Source organism: Canis aureus, chromosome 34 (genome assembly GCF_053574225.1).
Source record: "Canis aureus isolate CA01 chromosome 34, VMU_Caureus_v.1.0, whole genome shotgun sequence".
NCBI classification, from domain to species: domain Eukaryota; kingdom Metazoa; phylum Chordata; class Mammalia; order Carnivora; family Canidae; genus Canis; species Canis aureus.
In genome coordinates, this window is record NC_135644.1 from 25,939,614 (window position 1) to 25,961,471 (window position 21,858).

Here is a 21,858-nt window from a genome sequence, read left to right on the forward strand (position 1 = left end):
TTACTATATGTCAGGGACTATGCTAATGCTTTATAGGAATATTATAATTTATTAATGAGATCACTACTTAATAATTATGGATGGAAACCTTATTAATAAGTTGTGATTGTGATTGTTACAGGCCTTCATTTGTAAGTCTAGTGTTCCAGACTCAGAATGCTTTTCCCACAGACATCATTAGGCTCCCTCAACATCTAAGTTACAGGAAAAGTGCCAGCGTGGGAGTGATTTGTTTGGTTTTATTTTGTGGCTGTTTTACTTTGAGGCACATGCTCTTAAGGTGCCCCAAATGTACTCATTTGGGTACTCAGACAATCAAATGGATGTTTCTCCTCATTTGCTTTCCCTAAGTGCCATGCACTTCAGAGTCACACCCCAAGGATCTCCTAGGCCAGACCTCAAGCAGTGGACAGAGGAACTGGGACTTCCCTACCTCCTGTTTCAGGCACAGCACCAGAAGCAGCATTATGGAACAGGGGTGGCCTGGTCAGAGGTCCTAGATGGCGGGCACAGGCCGAAGGTCCTGTTCTTACCGTACAGCCATGAATGCTGGGCTCCTGATAAGGAAAGTTGGGGGGGGGGGCACTCAGCTGCAGGAATGGTAGGGAACAGAAGTCTAAGACAGGGCTGCCGTTTCAAAAGGAGGGTAAGTTAATATTGTGTATCTAAAAAAGAGACTCCCAACTGCCCTCATGATGTTCAGCTAAGACACATTCCACTGTCCAGGTAGGTGACAGGCTCTCAAGCCCAGTGCCCTCCCACTAAGATCGCCCCACTCCACAGGCCACTGCGAGCCAGTGCCAGATGCAGCCTCCACGGCTCGAAGCCCCTCAGTGTGCCTCTATCTTAGTTCAGGCACAGTGAAGCCCTGATGCAGATTCAACGGGGCAGATGGAAGGCCCAACATGCGCAGTTTCCTTGTATGACCCAAGAGACACACAGAACAGGGCAGCTCCACGGTGGCCAAGAAAAAGAAGCTGGTTCCTAAAACTAATGACAGGCTACTCAAAAATACTTATTTTTCTTCCAGGTGAACAAATTCAAACTCCTAATTAAGTTAGCCACTCGTCTTCACGTTAACACACACACACACACACACACACACACACACACACAAAACTACAGCAATATCTTCACTGTGAAGACTTACAAAAAAACGACCCTCAGAAAACTAAGTGATGTTTGACATTTTCTGGAGACTTGGATAATCTTTCAAGTTCCCTCACAACTCAAAATTCTAACACTTTATTCCATCAACGAGTACAGATACCAGCTCTGCCAATTAAGACTTGCCATCATCATTTAGACAGGGTCTCAGCCACTCTTCCAACACACAGTCTTCTGTTAAATGAGTGATTTATCAGGCCTCGAGTTTTATTGAGCTAGGAGGCTAGGCTCCACGCTTCTCACTATTTAGAATTACTTTAGGTTTGGTCCTGCTCATTGATTCACACGTGCTACTTCAGACTCTCCGTATCATTTGAAAACTCCCTTTAACCAGAGACAGCACATTCTCTTCCTCTGGAGTAAATGGCACGTTTAACTAGACCTACTAGTGCACACGGCTTCACTACTTCCAGAGCACGTTCAAGACATATTTGGACATACGCATGATCACCACAACCCTGGACAAGAGGTGGACAGGCTGAGAACCATCAACCCCACTTTATAAATACAGAACAGACTTGGGAGAAACTAATCTCTTTCCCTATATCTTTCTTCTCCCCTACCCCGCTCCCCCCAACACACACAGTTACTGGTACGTCTAACACCAGCCCTTTTGACGGCCCACACACCATGTATTAAAACTTCCTTTGCCTTACATAGCTCTCAACCAGAAGTGTCTATGACTAAAAATATTCTGCAGTTCCTTAAAAACAGTAGCCCCCCAGGCAGGGGCTAGTGGAGGGAAGCCAGTCCTGGGCAGACAGTAGCCAGGATGAAGTTCCCGGCTGACTAGGAGGTGGGAGAGACAGACTACTCAGTCATTAGATGCTTTACTATATAAAGTACTGCAATAAAACTACATGCCTTCCTCCTTCCCGGCTTTCCTGCACCCCCTTCTTTGCCCATTGAAGGTTCTTTCATATATTGAAAGCATAGTTAAAATGTTTTAAAAACAGTGTTAAGTTCAGGACCCAGTAAGCAGTTTGGTGGGATTTAAATCAAGTAATAGGTTTAAAGGAACATTAAGAAGAAAATTAAAACAACTACACTGTCAGTCCATAATTGTTAAGGAACTAAGGGCCACTGACATCAATACTGTACAGAGGCGCCTGGGTGGCTCAGCTGGTTAAGTATCTGCCTCCATCCTAGGTCATGATCCCAGGTCCTGGGATGGAGCCCCATGTCAGGCCCCCTGCTCATCGGGAAGCTGCTTCTCCCTCTCCCTACTGCTCGTGCTCTTTCTTACTTACTCAGTCTCTCTCAAATAAATCTAAAACAAAAAAAATAAATAAATAAATAAATCTAAAACAAAACAAAACAAAAGGATACCATACAGATAGAGCAGAATTCATCGGCCTTTGAGATGAAGAGGTAAAAAGTGCAAAGAGCTTGGGTTTGAACCTTGGTTTCTCCTCAAGAACCCACAAGGGGTTAAGTCTCTCTAGGCCAAGTACTAGGAATGGGTACATTTTTGTCTTTAACTTACAAACATTATCATCTTGTGTGTTTGAGTTTCTCTTTATACTGGCTACTAAGATTCATCAAACTTTAAACCCACTGATAAGCAAAATGAATAAAGTCTTACCAACCTGACTCCCAACTTCATCTTTTCTCTAGTATTTTTATTTTTTTTTATTGAAGTATAAACGAATGTTACATTAGCTTCAGGTGTACAATATAGCGATTCAACAATTCTATACATTGTGCTGTGCTCACTGCAAGGGTAGCCACCCTCTGTCTCCATACAACGCTACCACAAGACCACTGACTACATTCCCAATGCTGTGCCTTTCATCTCCAGGACTGACTCATTCCTGAACTGGACACCTATACCTCCCCACACCCCATCCCCCTACCTCCCTCCCCCCTTTCACTTCCTCCTACTTCCTTTTTTTTTTTATTTTTTTTTTTTAAGATTTTATTTATTTATTCATGAGAATACACAGAGAGGAGAGAGAGAAGCAGAGACACAGGCAGAGGGAGAAGCAGGCTCCATGCAGGGAGCCTGACGTGGGACTTGATCCCAGGTCTCCAGGATCACACCCTGGGCTGCAGGCAGCACTAAACCTCTGAGCCACTGGGGCTGCCCTTCCTCCTACTTCCTTTTCCCAAAATCTTATCTCCGTGGGGGGGCAAGGGGGGAGGGTACTTATTTTACCAAATGTCTATTTGTAAGCATTCCAAATCCACTGGGGAGGGATTAAGTATAAAGTAGCCTTAGGAAATAACAGCAGTGGCTGCCATAAATATAATAGTGTTTACTATGTATGGGCTCTGTTCTAAGCCCTTATTGTATCTCAACTCACTGAATACTCCTACCAGCCCCACAGGCAGGAAAGTTCCATAAGGCCTGAAGCCTTGTCGCAGTGGTCTACACTGTTCTGATCACATCACGCTATCAGAAAAATCTGAGCATACATCCCAAATACTTGTATTTACAAGTTATGTAGATACAGTACCCTAATTTATAATACACAGAAAAAAAATTGGAAAAGACTTTAAAAAAAAAAAAACAGAAATGGACATTTTCTTCAAGCGCTCCATAGATGGTCTGTATTCTCCATTTTCAAAGCCAGGGGTCTCTGAAGAGAGAGTCCTTTGTCCTTCCCCAGACTGTGGAGAAAATCAGATACAAGTGCACGTATGTGAAGTGCCTCGTATCTCATGAGTACCCAAGAATGTTTTCTACCCCATATAACTGAAAATAGAGTAGCACTGAAAAAACAAACATTTTTAAACTTATGTATTCAGTTTAATGATTGACCTAGAGTTTAAAAGTTAAAACACTGGACCAATGAATTAAAGATCAAACAAGAAAAGGACATAATGGTTGCTTAAAAAGTGGGAGAAGGGAATGAAAAACGGAAATCAGCTAGTGTGGAGAGTAAAGATTTGACCTGACAGAGTAAAGATCACGAACAACTCTGGAAGGAGAGACCGGAATCTAAATGCGACTGGGCAAAGAGGAGAGAGACAAGTTAGGGAAGCACCGTGCCCAATACCCTGGTCTTCCCGGCCAGACAGGATTCGCTTCTTCCCTCCCCCACCCCCCACAGCCCCCAACATCTTCCATGGTTCCGGCTGCCATGACGAATTTTGGGTTTCCCCAAGTGGCAAAGGGCAGGCCTGCCGGAGATGAAACCAGCCTGCCTGAAACCTTCAGAGAGAAACGTGAGACTGGGCTTCTCCGTCTGCCCCACCTGCAAACCAACCAACCACACAGGAACACAGTCGGCTCACCTGGAGGCACTGCTTTTACCTCCCTCAGCCCACCAAGGAGAGGACCCCGGGGAAGACCCCCCCCCCCCCCCCCCCCCGGAAGGCCACAGGGAAGGTGGCCTGAGTCACCTGTGGCTTCTCTTTGCACAACTTCCGGCAGAGAGCAGTCGGCCTGTGGCCTTGCCCAGGGGTGCTGTGCTTCGGCTCGCGGCAGACAGATCTCTGTACCACATCTCTGGCTCGGGGTTGCCAGCCTTGCGCAAGGCACGCTCTGCTAGGACATGCAGCGAGGCCAGGGACCCGAGCCACAGCTCACAGTGGCATCTGTCAGTCCCTTGGACTGTGGAAACACCTCAAGGACCGACAGGGAACTGGAGGAGGGGAAGACAGGCCACACTGCCCAACCCAGTCAGACACAGCAAGTAACAGCCTCCAGAGAAAAGCCTGTGGACTTACACAACAAGCAGTTTTCTAGCCATAACACCCAATGCCTTGTTTCCATAAAGCTTCACCTACCCTGTATACTGGAGGCATAGACACTGGAGCTTCGGACACAGTCGAATGACTCCACAGAGTTCTGCACTCTTCCAGTAAAGAGCACAAGGCACCATCAGTGGTTGGTATTATGCACCTACAGCATACATCCCTCCATCAAGAAGTGACAATCACTGCCATGTTTTAAACCTTTTCAGTAATTGATAACTTGTCCAGGTCTCCAAGGGCAGAAGACCACTCTTTGGTTCCACAGGTGGACAAGTTTTGAAACAGATACTGAACCTGAAATTTATTGTACCAGTACTGAACAAACTTGCTCCTGGTACATAGTAGGTGCCAATAAATGCTTGCTGCACCAACAGAACGGCCACCTGAAGAATCCAACCACAGTGTGAATACAAGTACAGCAGGCATTCTACTGTCTCAAATCATGGCTAAGGATTTCTTTCCATTAAGTGTATTACCAAATTACATATGTAAAGACAAATTTTCCTCCCTCACCCAAGAGATAAAAAAAAAGCTTCTATAATTAAGGATGATTTTTTAAATTGCAGGCAATGCAGCAAAATGAATATTAACACAGATCTGAAACACTCTAAATAGTTATTACCAAATCAATTTCAAAGCATTTCAATTTAGTAGCAAGCAGGGCAATACAGGTGGCAACAAAGCAGTATTAGCATAAAATCAAAAGGGCAGGATTTACAACAAGTTAAAAATGAAAATAAAATACAATTAATTCCTCTTTGTATGCGTCTCTCTCTGCATCTGATCATCTCCCCTGGCACACAAAGTCCAGGAAATACAAGGAACAAAAGGTCTCTAGCTACCTCAGGAATCAATTTCATTTACAAGCCCAGAAGGGAGTAGAGTTGAGTCACGGAAGATCAAAGTCAGACCACGATAAACTTTTTTTTAATATCCCAAGCAACTGGCCAGAAAAACAAATATTATCAAACTAGAGTTTCCCTCAGTTGGTTAAGTGCCAGCAGGATGTTCATCAAGTATCCAGTATTTCCTGCAAGCCACTTTTACAGGAGAAATGTTCCTGTGAAGGTATTCCTCTGCCTAAACTTACACCTGCCTTCCAGCTTCAAAGGGAGAAAGAGCAAAAACACAAGCTGCACCCCATCTCCCCACCAGAGAAAAGGGAAAGGCAGCAGGAAGAGCCTAAATTCTTTACCCTCTTCATATTCTCAGTACTTAATCTCCTGAAAGCTATTGGGCCTGTTGGAATGTGGTGGCTCAGGTATTGGGAAGCTGGGCAGGTGAACAACACACCTGCTTTGTGTGGGAGACATGCCCCAGTGGGGGAGATGTGGACACCACCCACTCGGAAAACCCCTCCTCCTTCATAGAGCTGTCCTAACACCAACTCTCAAAAAGAAACAGATCTGGAATACTACAAAAGTAATTTGGAGATTATAAATGTCAGCAGGTACAAGCAGATAGTAGAGAAGGGCCTGGAAGGGACAAATGACTAACTTTTAATGGCCTCTTACTCAGCCAGAATTTTTCTAATTGCTACCTGTAAGTCCTTCTCCTGGGCACATCTATTATTAATGTATAGGAAGGATTTTTTTTTTTTTATCTTGATAGGGAGGCTGGGTTTTGTTTCTCCTCATCCAATATCCATTCCCTTTCTTCCTAAATAGATCAATAATCCTTTTTTTTTTTTTTTAAGATTTTATTTTTTTTACTCATGAGAGACACAGAGAAAGAGGCATAGACACAGGCAGAGGGAGAAGCAGGCTCCATTGCAGGGAGCCTGATGTGGGACTCAATCTTGGATTCCAGAATCATGACCTGACCCAAAGGCAGCTGCTCAACCACTGAGCCACCCAGACGTCTCTAATCCTTTTATTTTTTTAAACACACACACACACGCACACGCACACGCACACGGGGCAGCCCTGGTGGCTCAGCGGTTTAGCACCACCTTCGGCTCAGGGCCTGATCCTGGAGACCCAGGATCGAGTCCCACGTCTGGCTCCCTGCATGGAGCCTGCTTCTCCGTCTGCCTGTGTCTCTGCCTCTCTCTCTCTCTCATGGGTAAATAAATTAAATCTTTAAAAAAATAAATAAATAAAAATACACACACACAAATATTGATCATGATATGGACACAGACAAAAACTAAACAATATGTTTAAATCAAAAAGTGCTTGATAAAACCCACTGATTTCAGTGATGCTTTTTAAAAAATCAGATTGGGGAATACCTGGGTGCCTCAGTTGATGAAGCATCCAACTCTTGGTTTTAGCTCAGGTCATGATATTATTAGGGTCCTGGGATCAAACCCTGCATCAGGCTCCACGCTCAGCAGGGAGGCTGCTTGAGGATTCTCTCTCCCTTTCCCTCTGCCCCTCCCACCACTCACACACTCTCTGGTCTCTAAAATCAATCAATCAATCTTTAAGATAGATAAATAATCGATCAGATTGGCTTTCATACACATTCTAGTGAGTATAACCTAATTTTTTTCTGAACTGAGATTAATACAGTTTACAATTTCCACTTGTTAACAGCTAGAAGCAAGTTTATTCAAAGAAGTGTCACTAAGAAAAACGTATTCTTGGGCATGGAGGAAACATCTATAAAAGCTACTTCTTTACCAAATTTTCCTTTTAGAGCAAGTTATTAAAAAGCTACCTTATGCTGACTGGGTATGGTTTCACATTTAGAAGGTTCTCACCTTGCAAATTTGAAAAATCAGACAATTTCTAGGTAATGCCAATTATTTTAACATGTCAAGAGTAGGACATTTTATATATATATATATATATATATATGAACATGAAACATATCATTTAACTTTAATGACAAGACACAGCTTAAAATACAAATGACATAATATATACGTATGTGTGTATATATGTGTGTATATATACACACACACTTGCACACATACTTGTACTTACTTTAAAATATATACATATATTTATAAAATATATGTATATATATATATAAAATATATACATATCTATTTGTAGGGAATTCAGTTATGCCCATCCAGCTGAGACAGTATTTGTACTGTCTCATGACAGAATTATTATACTTCTAAAGAACATTTTAAGAACTTGGACCTCCTCAAACAGGACGAGGTAGGACTGTCCTCTGCATAACATCATAAAGTTGGAACAGAGGGCACGGAGGTTCTGCTAAGCCCTGACCTCTGCACAAAAAAACCAGAAGGAGTCCAATAAATTCTTCTAATGGTCATTATTCTGCCCTTTCTCCTACTAAGCCATTCCTAAAAAGGGAATTCTCTTCACCTGCGATACATCAAAACCAGCAGAAACAGAGCTGGGGGGGGGGGGGCGCCCTGTGGCAGCCCCATCAGAAGGCCAGCTAATAAGCATGGGGAATGCAACCTCTCCATGGCATCTGTTGGGCAAAAATATATAGGTTAAATATAATCACCATGATGGAAATAAGCCTACATATTAAGAAGAGGGCTAGGAATGTTTAAGGATGGGCTAACACTATTTGAAATTTCCCCTAAGTGCCCTAAATAAACAGTGCTAATAACTGTACATGCAGCTCTGAGCCCATGCGGGCACCTGCAGCTCCCCAAAGATCGAAGTGCCACCCCAACTGTGTGGACTTGTTACCAGCCCACCCGATACTTCTGCCGCTCCAACCCAAGCTCTAGGGATAAACAAATCTTAAACAACTTGAAATGGAAAATTAAATGGAAACTTCTTCCCCATCTCTCCAGAGCCTGTGGAATTCAGAACACGGATCCTAATTAGCTTATTAGAAGCAGCCGCCAGGCCTTCCAAAGCAGGAAGCCAAGGTATCTTCACCTTCATCTTTGCCCACTAAGATCACTGTGTTCTTGAATATTTTATTCGGTTAAACATTTAAGATGCCTAAAGGCTGCCATTCCCAGGCTACACCTTATAAAAACAGTCCTGTTCCTCAGGTAGAAAAACCACACGCCCCACCTCCAGCAATCACAGAACCACAACTGAGTCACAGATCCCTACTCGGTGAAGAGGCCATGAAACCTGCATACCCTGTATTGATTGAGGACAAAGGAAGCTCTCTCCCTCCTCTGCCTCACCACTCCTGCCTCTTCAAAGACCTGTGGCCATAGTCTGCCTGAAGAGGAAATACTTGCTTTTTCTCCTTCTCCTACCAACCACATCTCCCATGTGTCCCCCCTGGCAACAGAATCTAGTTCTGCAGGTCATGGAAGGAGAGCAAACAGAGGAACACGGTCACCAGCACAGCACTTCCCTCTCAGCCATCTATGGTCCTTACTCCCGGCAGGAGATCAGCTAAGGAGAAAGGAGCACCATCCCCAGCGCTGGGGACCTTCCATACAAGAGGGACTTAGATTTGCCCATTACTCCACTTCATCTCAACCGTCACCGTCTTTATGTGAAGCTGAGTTAAGGGAACATGTCTGACTTCAGCCAAGGAATGATGGACGGCCCCAACAACATGAAACCTGTCATTTAACTTTAACGACAAGACACAGCTTAAAATACAAATGACATTAACAGATGTGACAACGCCAACTTGGAATGGGAATCTTGCATAGCTCCTTCAGTAGCTCTCAACTCTTGACTTGAGTAGTACTCAACTCTTCTCTACTAGAAGGCCAGTAGAGAGCCAGAATAATATGAGATCCCCTCCCCCTCCATAGGGAAACAAAAATAATTTAAAAAAATATCAAGTAAATTGAAGGAAAATATTGAGGTGCTATGGAGAGTATATAATAGGGAAAATAACCACTCTGAGATTGGATGGATGTATTAAATCAAATACTAATTAAGAGTGCTGGTATTCCTGCAGCTCGATCTTTCCTTGACAAGGCAGGAAACCAAACTGGCAACTGTTCCTTTTCCGTCTTTAGAATACTTTTTAAGTCGCAGCACTGTATCTCACTGAAAGAGAGAGAAACAGAGAGGGAGGAAAGAGTGAATGCATGAGGGTCCTCTTCAGTCATTGAAAAAGTTCCTATCACAACAAGAAACTGGCTTGGCTATAATCAGAGGCGGGTAATGCCCATGCCAGATCATAGAATGAAAAAAGAACAGGCTATCCAAAATACCATGGAGCACTGAACTCCTTGAACAAGATAAACTCTTGGGAGGAGAGGACATTTCAGGAGAGTGAAGGATGCTGTCAAAGGAGTCAGCTGGCTACTGCAGAATATACCACGGACTCGGCTGTGGTGACAGCTCAGAGAGGGCATGAGCACAGAGCTAACACTGGGAAAAACGAGTTGGACCAAATGGCAGGTGGGGAAGCAGAGTGAGGTGGGAACAGGAAACCAGCAGAGTAAGTGAAAGAATTTAAATTCGCTATGACAACCTCAAACCACCACTTGAACACGATGTCCAGAACCAGGTAGTCTATGGAGACAGACACTGAACAAGTCTGGGGGTGTCTGTAGAATGGAACGTGACTTCTAATGGCTACGGGGTTCTTTTTGGGGTGAAAGGTACTGAAATCAGATTGTGGCAGTGGTTGCACAACTCTGAACAGACCAAATACCATTCAGTGGTTTCAGTGAGTGAATATTATGGTATGTGACTGCATCCCAATAAGATAATCAAAACCAAATGAAACAGAAACCTACCGGGAGGGCCTGATCCACATGAAAACTGAGGGCAGAGGCAGCCACCCTTATGCTAAGGGCCTCTCCGAAAGCTACGGTGAGTTCTACAGCCAGGGAGCCCACAACCCAACCCCAGTGATCTCACAGATCTTCTGAGGCAACCCCCAAAATACACAGTGCATGGACCTGCAACTTGTTTTGAAATAGCAGATAAGACTAGAGATAATTAGGGTTCAAATGTCATTCCCTTCGACTACATACATACTCATGTGGAAGTAAGTGGGGTTCAGTCCACACTAGAATGTAAAGTATCCCTCAAAGACATGTGCGTTAAGTCAGAAAAACAAAAGGAGCTGCATGTTCAGCGCAGCATTGTAATGTGCACCTGAGACCAAAAACTACTGAACTAATCAGAATTCTTTAACAGAGAAGGAAAGAAGAGTGCAAAGAACTCAAATGTTAAGCAAGTGTTTACCGAGCTAAGCACCCTAGGAGTCAGGACTAGAATCTGTGTCTCCTGATCCACAATTCAGGACAACCAGACTTGTGTCGGTGTGCAGGGGCAAAGGATGGAGTCTGAGAAAATTCTGGCCTTAAAAAGAGTGGTCAGGGATCCCTGGGTGGTGCAGCGGTTTGGCGCCTGCCTTTGGCCCAGGGCGCGATCCTGGAGACCCGGGATCAAATCCCATGTCGGGCTCCCGGTGCTTGGAGCCTGCTTCTCCCTCTGCCTGTGTCTCTGCCTCTCTCTCTCTCTCTCTCTCTCTCTCTCTCTCTCTCTGTGACTATCATAAATAAATACAAATTAAAAAAAAAAAAAAAAAAAAAAGAGTGGTCAGATCCCATGAAAGGAAATTCAAGAACAAATACCTGGAAATAAGTGAGGAAATAAAAGGACCTTGAGATTGGGTTGGGAAGACACCTCAAAATGCAGGTTTATTGCCCCGTTCTACGTCCTAGTGGGACCATATCCCCAACAGATGGACTTAATCGATGAGGAGGTCAGATTTTTTAACGTCACAGGCCAGATCCGATCTGGAGATTTTTTAACCAAATGAGCCCAGTGTTATAAAAATAGACACCAAGGAATGTAAAAGCTGATGCTTCATCCTCTCGGCTGTCCACGGAGCCAGTGCCATCTGCAGAGAGCAGGGCGGGCCCTGGCACACCGACCTTCACAGACCATGCTCAAATCCTCTTAAGAAGTGCCTGCTGAATGCTCTGGCTGACGTGCGCTGAGCCGTTACGTTACCGAGCCGTGTGCTTCTTACCTATAATTCCACTGTCCTTGCTTTCCAGGGTGGAACTAGGGCTGCTAATGGTCTCACAGGGACTTTTGTTGGCTGCCGTCTTGCTGACACAGCTATTCAAGGTTGAGCAGGGGCTATCGGTGCTAGGAGATGCGGTGCTGCTTGTTAGTGTGGAGCAAGGACTGATGCCTTGGCTCAGAGCTGTGCACTGCAAGACGAATGGAAGGAGGAGTTAGCACGGCTTCACACAGGATGCTTCTACACAGTCTTTTGTTTCTGACGCCCAAACAGAAAAACTAAAAACAGGAACATGGAAAACAGTTTTGTATTTTTTTTTTTTTTTAAATAGAAGGGGCTTCATATAGATGTGCTCTTTCAAATTTTATAAGAGAAATATCTTTGTCCTGTCCCCCACCCTGTGATGATGATGATGATGATGATGATGATTTTAAAAGGGCAGTCTTAGAAATAATTTAGTGGGAACGCACATTCATAAAATAGAAATAGCAAACAGGCAGACTTCCTTTCATTTAAAGCCTGCAGAAGACAAATGGGTTCTTTGACCTCTGTACGGAAAACCTGGGAACTCTGGTTTTTGTAATGTTTCACGAGCACTGCAGCCCAATTCAACTCCTGAAGATTTATGGGCTCTGCGATCAGGGCAAGGAGGCTGGTGGCCACCGCCATCTCAATCAGTGCGTGACACCCTCCCAGGGACCCTCCCTGGGGGGGTGGGGGTGGGGGCTCTGGCCCCTCATTGCCATGCAAACAGACACATCTCGATTCAGAAGCAGCAGGCTCCTGGTTCCCTAGGATGCCAAGCACTCTCCCGTGCACAAGCCATTTGATTCCATCTTATTTTGTCTCTGCCTCATCTCCTACAATTCCTCATCCCGCTGACCCTCCAAAATCTCAACTGCTTAAACACACACACACACACACACACACACACACACACACACACGAAAGCATATCCCAGAGCAGCCGGCTGAGAAGAACAGCATTAGGAAGATAAAAGTAGCATCATGACTATGGGATTCTCTCGGCCACTTAAATTCATTGAGCTGCTCTTCCCGGGGTGGTAACTTGAAGGTTAATGTGGACACATCCCGAAGTTCTGCACCCTTCTGCCTCTCCACACCACCACCCCCCCCCCCCCCCCCCCGAAGCAGAAACCACAACTGTTGAAGGAAATTTCAATACACGACAGCCCAGACTCCTTTGCCTGAACAGTGACTGCCCCCCTCGGGGAGGCGGAGAAGATGGCTATGCCTTCACGCATCCTCTGAGCAGGTATGATATGCGGTGTCTTCCTCGGGCATTACCATGGTCTCATTGTTTTCTTCAATGGTTATGTGTGTGGCACTTGGGATCCCTTCTCCCAGTAAAAATCCCAGCCTTGTCAACAGTTCTTGAGCTGCCGGAGAACAGCTCGGTTCATTATCGGCCTTTGCTTCTGGAACAAAGAAAGAAAACAATGAAGATGCCCCTCTGGGGAATTTCAGTTTTGCATCTGGAGGAGCTGGCACTACAGCTGCTTGTCTGGTGCTTTTGTGTATTTTTTATAAAATGCACAAAGTTTGACAATGCTGCCGGTCCTCTAGCAATACATTCTAATTAAGAGGCTGTGACAGGTTAAGAAAACAGTAAAAGAGAAAAAACGCCAAGTGCAAAGAGTGAAATATTTGACCTGAATCAGAATGCAGTGTGATTATATGATAGCAATTCCTATTTCCACGGCATGTGAAAAACGAGTACACTACAGGCTACCAAAGGGGCCTGCTTTTCTTCTTAACTCTTTTAAGAGCACAGGGTGGCCAATGCCCACAGGAGCCTAAAATAAAGTTCAACCCAAGTGCCATGCTGGCAGAGACTCAGGCTGCTCAGAGGCTGGGGTAAAACTGGAATCCAAGCTCTGGTTCACCAAAGCACGGGCAGAACTACTTTGGTGGAAACGTGCTGTGCATACCCCACAGCAGTAAAAGTCAGAACCGGGACCTGAACTCAAGGGTCAATCATCAGGAATCCTCTCTCAAAGATTTCAAATCCCAGCGAAATGTGTCCCAAGAGACAAGGCCCAGTAATACACTCTGCTGTTCACATGGAGATAGAGAGCAATCAGGCTGTGTTCTCTGCACACTCCACAGTGATGCATGGAAGCAAGGTTAACCTGAAGGTCACGGGGCGTGCTTGCAACCTTTCCCTTCTCTTCCCCCCTGCCCCCACCCAAGGAGCTGGCCATCTTGCCTTTTGCACTAAGAAGAACTGTATTGTTCGGTTTAAATGTTGAGCTATAGGTTAACCTTGTATCCAAAAGCCTGAGGGAACTTAAATACCGGTGATGAAATGATATTCATGTCATTCTAACACCTCTCCTATATTTTTAAAATCAGCATCCATCAAGGAATGAAATAACGTATAAAGCAAACTCTGCTTACAGAAGTTCAAACTTAAGAACAATATGCAACCTGTTATATACTCACTCATCTTAATGTTTTGTTCCTTTTTGTTAATCGTCTAGAGATGCAAACCCATATGTTCATGAACCAGTTTTTCCTACATATGGAAATCTGCAGATAGCAAGTCTTAGAAATATAACATGAGGAAAGTATAAAATAGCAGTGTTACCTATGAGCTATGATGTCACCACCGAAGTTCAATGCTAACGTCGCCTTTTGTAAGGAACCTCAAAATCAAAACAAGTAGAGCTGAGTAGATTGTCTGTATTAGTCTCACTCGCATATCATTTTTACTCAGTCATGCTCCCAGGGCAGCAACTACAAGGGATCAGGCTGGCTGTACCTTCAAGGAAGGAAAAGCATCCCACCCATTGGTTACCCTCAAGAGCTCCCAATGTTTGTGGCAAGAATTGGGGTTTGCCAGTTTGGATGTTTCTTTAGTTGCTCTTGAAAACTGCAGGGGTAAAATAACCAAGGCTTGGTTGTTCTGGGTTAAGAGAGCCCACATGTTTTTAGATCATTTGTGTTAAACTCACAACAGGAAGGGCAGTGGCCCTAAGCCAAAGGGGGTAAGAGAGCGCCCCAGGGCAGGTCAACCATACCCAACCACACCCAGAAGGCCACTCGACAAAAGGTCCCTTCCCACCAGAGATTTCCAACCATATTTTGATTCCCAAGGTACTTGGGCATTTGGGAGAAGCAGGCAGGAACCAAACCAAATCAGCGAAACTCAGGCACACCCAAGGGCTGAACCACTTCAGAACAGGATCAGTCCCACCCTCCCTTGCCCCAAGGCTCAGGCAGGGCAGCTCTTTTATCTCAGGTGGCAGCTGGACCAGAGGGAGAGAAGAGGATGCAGATGGAAAGGGGAAGAAGTGGGTAAGGGGACAGACACAGCAGTTTCTCTACTCTACACCCCCCTTTCCTTTGAAATTATGTCTAGCCTGCTCTCTGTGAAAGTGCCCCTGAATGTCTAGCTTCTGGTTCAACCTGAAACTCCAGGGAAAGTGCCAGAAACTACTCCCAGTTGGCAGCTGCTGTGGAGACACACAGAACAGCTGCATAGGCTTGGCTGCCACAAAATTTACCCTGACGACAAATGAGGCCATAGCCTATTGCTCACATGGGACTCACTCTAAGATCCTGCAATCCACATAAGTCCCTGGGAGATAGGGTGCCCCCTAAGGAGTCACTGCTTGCCTCCACACTGTGTCCGTAGACACCCCAAATTGCCATGGTTTTCATTAAAACATATATATTTATGCAAAGACAACGGACTCCTCACTCAAGCCTTTCCTCTTCAGACAAGTTGGGAGCTGTGGCAACAGGTTTAATGTCTGAATTGACAGGACACCCGCAAGTTCATTATCAATTTGTTCTCTTAATTATTCAGCCTGGACGTGGATGCCACCAAAGTTCCAAAACCTTCCCTGGGTCCCGGATGAATGAACAGACATCTTTTATTTCAGGCTTAGCAACCAGTAGGTCACTGCAATTTCATTTTGTCCAAAAGCTTTCCAATGGTCTTTTCATATTACTCTCTTTTCTCCAATGTCATTCTAGTGACCTTCCCCTCAGAAGCCCCCTTCAGTTTGAATTCCTTAATCCATGTCAAGCCATCCACATTCTCCCCTCCCTTAACACAGAGCTTTCGCTCTCTGAACTTTTCATTCTGGCAGAAGGACCCTTGGGTGAAGAGTGGCAGTGCCATTTTGGGAGAGATGAGTTGCCTACAAACTCACACTGATAGGCTGCGCTGTGAAATTAAAATGCATTTCTACTTCCACAGTCCACCACCAAATACTGAGATTTGAACAGTCGGGTAAGATTTTCTTAGAGCTCATTCTTACTCCAAAACGACCCCTAAACCAAAATCAATTGGGACATTCTAAATGGAAAGTATTTTATTCGTGTAGTCAATATTAAATCACTCATCAATAATAGGTGTACCTGACCCAAAACCAGTGGGATAAGAACTGGAGAGAAAGACATTATTTCTTACCAACACTTTACATCTCACGAATTTAAATATCCAAAGAATTTATGACTGCTGTATTTGGAGTTGAAAGAATAATTGGCCTCCCACTTCCTGGGAATGCATTAGACAAGTGAAGAGTGATATTGCTTCCCAATAATGTTTTCATGGAATCTTCAATGACACCATAATGGAGTATTCAAGTGGAGAAAGGCAAAGAGAATTTCTTGGGTCATTTCCTGTCTCTTTTTACCTAATCACACTTCTTAGATTTGCAGCACCAACACTCAGGTACAGTCCATAAACTGACCAGCTCCCAGTTACTGCCATCGTAACTTCTAATCCATTTGTGCCCCTTATAACTACCCCCTCATCCTTCCCTATAGTCCAAGAAAGGACTTCTCCCTGCCAAAGCTACTCTGGACTAACAGTGTGAACTTCTCTAACACTCAATTTCCCCATAAGGGAAGTGGCCATAACTACCTGTAGGTTGTGAACTTAAAAAAGTGAGAAAGTACCTTATATACCAAGCATCTTTGAGATATTATATCAAAGTTGGGTTATTATTTCTACCAACCTTTTTTTTTTTTTTAAGATTTTATTTATTTATTCGTAGAGATGCAGAGAGAGAGAGAGAGAGAGAGAGAGAGGCAGAGACACAGGCAGAGGGAGAAGCAGGCTCCACACAGAGAGCCTGACGCGGGCCTCGATCCAGGGTCTCCAGATCACGCCCCGGGCTGCAGGCGGTACTAAACCGCTGCGCCACCGGGGCTGCCCTATTTCTACCAACTTTAACGCCAAGAGCCCACTTTCTCACTATTATTTCTTTTTCTGGTTTCGCACACTTCTCTCTATATTCAATTGTGTCTATATTTCTCTTACCTAACAAAAAGTAGTTTTTGTGCATGACTTTTCTGCCTTACATAACTTTTTCTGAACTTACTATTCCTTCAAAACAACAAATTTCCTACTTTTTAAAAAATTATCAAACTGTTCCCACTCGGCCTATACTTACTGCTTTCATTTCCCATCTCCTCATTCTCTATTCTCAAAGTCCAACTCTGTTAGAACCATGGGGGTCCCTGGGGATGACCAAAGATCATTCTATCAAGAGAAGCTTTATCTGCTCTCATCCTCCTCAAACTCTATGGGCTTGGGCACTGTTGACAATGCTCAGCCACTTACACCATGTAACCTTGAGCAACTGATTAAATATCAGTTTCTAAGATGCGTACCTTCTGAATCAAGTCTGTTAAATGAGACACAGTCCCTTCCTCTACTTCTAAATATCCATGACCTGTTTCTTGCTAAACATCTTGCCCCCCTTGCCTTCTGTTTAGAAGCATTTTCCTGTTTCTTCCTGACTGCTCCTTCTCTTAAGCCACCTTCCCCACTCCTTGAATTTCCAAAATAGTATTTATAGAGGAGCATCTACCCATGAACATGAGCTGACTGTCAATAACTGGTTTCTAACCCTCAATACAAAAACATAGTTATCACACAAGTTAAAGTTCTTCATCCCATTTACCCCATATTGAAACTGTCACCAAATCTTAAACATTTCTCTTTCAAATTGTCTCCTGAACCAGCCTTTTTCTTTCCAGTCATACTGCCACTTATCAAGTCCTCATCCCCTCAAGTCTAGATAACTATCAGACTCTGGGTCAATTTTCTCATCTCTTTTTATTTTCTCCCCATCTTCTTTTCCTTCCTCAAAGCCATTGGGTTCTCAAATTTTTTGTCTCACGGTTCACTCCTAAGAATTGAGGATTTCAGAGAACTTTGGGATATGTGGGTTGACATTTATCATATTAGAAATTAAAACTAAGAATTTTTAAAAATCTATGGTAATTCATTTTAAGTTTGTAAAACTTACATGTTAAACATTTTTAATAAAAAGAATTTTTTTTCAAAGGTTTTATTTTTAAGTAACCTTTACAACCAGTATGGGACTTAAACTAAACAACCCCAAGATCAAGAGTCACATGCTCTAACAATCTGGCCAGCCAGGCATCCCCAAAATATTTTCAATTTAAAAAGTTAAGAATGACACTGTTTTATACTTCTACAAATTCTTTTTAATGTCTGGTTTAATAGAAGACAGCTAGATTCTCATGTCTGCTTCTGCATTCAATCTGTTGTAATATATTTGGTTAAAGCACGTGAAGAACTATGGCCTCAAAGAGATAGGTAGCTGGGAAAGGGAGGAGCCTTCTCAATTAATTACAGATATTTTTCTTTGATACCTCACCAAACTTGACAAGCAGCAATTCTTAAAGGTTAGTTGTAGAGTTGACTTTGAATCCAAATCAATACACTTTTTAAACTCTGTTACAGTAAAAAGTCAATGGTCTATTATAAGCTTCAAATATTTTTACCCATGCATGATTTTTTAACATGCACTGATGATTTGGAAAATATTGGTTTTGCAGATCTTGCAAGTGCTGACACGTTTTATTATATGATACCAAAATATCACATTAATATAATCACCACATCTCAAATGAAAAGTCCTGGGAAGCCATCAAGCTCAATGTGACAGATACAAATTCCCAAAAACCTAATTTTTTCACTTAAAAGGTCACATTTTATCATTAGGAAGTAATCCCTGTCAGTTTTGTTTTTTAATTGAAATGACACACTCATTTATAGCTTCTTTTTGAGAAAATGTGGGTCTAATACCCAATTCTGAATAACCATGGCTTGTCAGTCATTCTTTCAGGCAAAAATGGTGTCCCATTAAAAAAAACTGGCTAGGTCAGCTTGTAATTCAAACAATCACAGAACTGGTTTTCCTTGAGACCACCATCACACTTCAGCATGCAGTAGCAGTGCTTTATGGGGACTTCCCATTTCATCACACAGGCTATTACAAAGATCAGTCAAGGGTCAAGATTTAATAACCTTATTATCAGTGTTTTGTTATTTTTAATGCTAATGCACGGTGGTGAAAAATATTACGCCTAGCTCTAGTACAGCAGGTGCCTCTACTTTGATGTGCACTAAGGCATGAGAAGAGTTACCAACAATTGCTTTTGTACCCTCAGTACAAATGTCAATGCAAGAGAAATGGAAGCATCTTCCTAACAACATTACCTCACAGACCCCAGTGAGGGCCTTGGGTATGCCCAGAAGTCTATAGTCCACACTCTGAGAAGCTCTGTTTTAAGTCTTTAATTGTACTAAATTCTCTCTTTTCTTTAAAATCAATAAAAATCATTGTTGCATACACTTCTCAACCTATTAACTGATCTCTCATCTTCCCTTATCTACTCAAAGCCTTGGGGTAAAAAGGCAATGGTCTATCCCCACCAATTCCATTTCCCTTTCACCTACCCACAACTCAAATTCATTCACGTTCACTAGCCTCCTGAAATAGCCCTGCTAGGCACAGTAATATTTACTTTTTAAAAGGCCGATCTCCCCTTTTGATTTCCCTGTAATTTCTGACCTTGCAAATAATCTGTCCTCCAAGGAGGAAAGTGGCAATTTTCACACACTCAGAGAGGAAATCCATAGTTTCCAGGATTATTGTACGGTCTTGTGGGTTCTTCTATGCTTTTGCTGGCATTTTTCCCACCTAATTCACAGCTCATGAATCCTCACTTCTCTTCTCCTAACGACCTCTTCCCTAGTCTAAGGCACCTCTCATTTCACAACATTCCCTCCAAACAAAAGGGTCCCCAGCTCAGACCCAGAATTCTTGAGATGCAGCTTGATTTTTCAACTGTTCACTGGGCACTTGTGCCTACATGTTCCACTAGCACCTCAAACTCGATGTGCTAGAAACTGATCTCAAACCAAAACAGATGGTTCCCTCTCTTTCAGTGTCCTCCTAACGTCATCTCAAAGCCTTCCGGCTTCTAGGGCCATGTAATTTCTCAAGAATCTGCCTATTCATCACCTCTTCCTTCCTGATCCTGTTCTAACTGGAGACCTTACTCTGTCTTATCTAACTACTGAAATCTCTTCCTAACCCTAGGAAGAAATCTAGGGTTCTAAAATCTCCCTGACCCTAGTCTCCTGCCCCACTGCTTCCTATACTTTGTTGTCAGGTAAATCTTAAGGTAATCAAGTCCTTCCCAGCTCAGCTCCTCCAAGCTGGATTAGCCCAACACTACTCCCACTTATATGATAATTGCTCTGCGTATACAGGTGGTTAATCCCCGCCTGGACTCTAAGGCTCCGTGACGAGAAAACCTATGCCTGATAACCCATCTAAAATAGCATCCAACACAGTGTTTTTCATAGCATCAGAATTAATATTTAAGGAAATGCAGAATGAATGGATATTCTACCCTTAGCCTATCTCCCACAACACACACACACCAGGTACATCCCTCTTCTTTGCGTTCATTTAACCAAAGCCTTACTCAACTATTAGTCAAGCAGCTTATCACCATTCTAAGAAGCTGAACATCTGAAATAATAAAAAAATCCAAGGTGTCAGTATTTGCTTAAACATATCTTAAAAAAGAAACTCCTCCCAAGACAGGGTTGCATGTAATTATTCTGTTTCATGTGTGTTGGTTTTACTTGCTAACTTGACTGCCAGAAAAAAAGTTTCATCATATTCTGAGATTGATCTTCACCAACCAATGACTCATTAGACTAAAACTTTCTCACCCCTCCCCATCGAAGCTTGCTCAAGTAGCTAATGACAGATGGAAGCAAATCTGAACGGATTACGGTTGCCCCTAATTCAAAGAAATATAGCTGCAAATCCTATTATAATTTAGTAATCCTCTCTAATTTATCTATTGTTTTTAAAAATTTTTCCCTTAAGGCAGACGTACTTTCTTGGGGTGAATGACATTCTCCTCCTAAATAATACGTTGGTTTAACAACAGGAAGCTTATTTGGGAAAAACATATTCTATATGACACACAGGTTATTAGAACTATTTGACAGGAAAAAGGGGATTGTATTTTCTTTGAAGAGCTCATTAAGTCCTTTTCCCCCCAAAGTAGAAAACGCTGTTTTTCCTAAATATTTTAGAATATTGAATAAAGTAGAATATGTTTCTCTAAAGATGTTTCCAGGTGAATGTAAACTTCAACAGAGTTTTTGTATATAATAAAAATATTTATCTGCCCATATCATACAACCCACTTTCCAGATGGCTAAAATACGTAAATTCACATAATTACTTATAAATTAACGAAAGTGCTCATTGGTTTTGTTTTACTTTGATTTAAAGTTCAAATAGCTAAGAATCATAAATTTATGGGGCTAAACCACAAAATGAGGCAGCTTAGTCTGGGAAGGGTATTTCAAATATCTAGGAGTAACTCGATATTTCATGAGCCTATGGGAAATTTCTAAAGCATTTCACAAAGAGCTGTTTTCAATACTCTGTCTGGTGAATTCTGAAATGCTGTCATTGACAGCATCCAGAAAAGCATCTTAGAGATTTAAAAAAATGCCCAAAGAAAATATGAAAAGCATAAGACCAAATTTTAAGTTAAAACTTTAGTGAAGATGCTTGATAATCAACCTAGGAAGCAGGGTTTGTCTACCGTACATTAGTACGTGGTTGGGTTAATACTCAAACTCAATTAGTTTTAGTTTGCTCCAGCCTCTCCTTTTAGGTTCATTGACCTGGACATAAAATTTACACTTTAATATGGCAGATTTAATTAACCCTATTGAAATGTAAAAGATTCCATGGGGATTACAAAACACACCATCCTTTACTAATTGTCAAGTGGAACTGTGAAG

General features: G+C 42.9%; 1 protein-coding gene across 1 annotated transcript in view; it reads right to left on the minus strand.

The window, feature by feature from the left end:
* The window catches only part of TANC1 (tetratricopeptide repeat, ankyrin repeat and coiled-coil containing 1), a 223,611-nt gene that overhangs the window by 60,110 nt on the left and 141,643 nt on the right, over positions 1–21,858 (minus strand). Inside the window, exons 6-7 of the mRNA XM_077883375.1 lie at positions 13,029–13,156; positions 11,725–11,911 (exon numbers count right to left, since the gene is read on the minus strand). Coding sequence (XP_077739501.1) covers positions 11,725–11,911; positions 13,029–13,156 — 315 coding nt within the window. The remainder of the gene's footprint in view (positions 1–11,724; positions 11,912–13,028; positions 13,157–21,858) is intronic.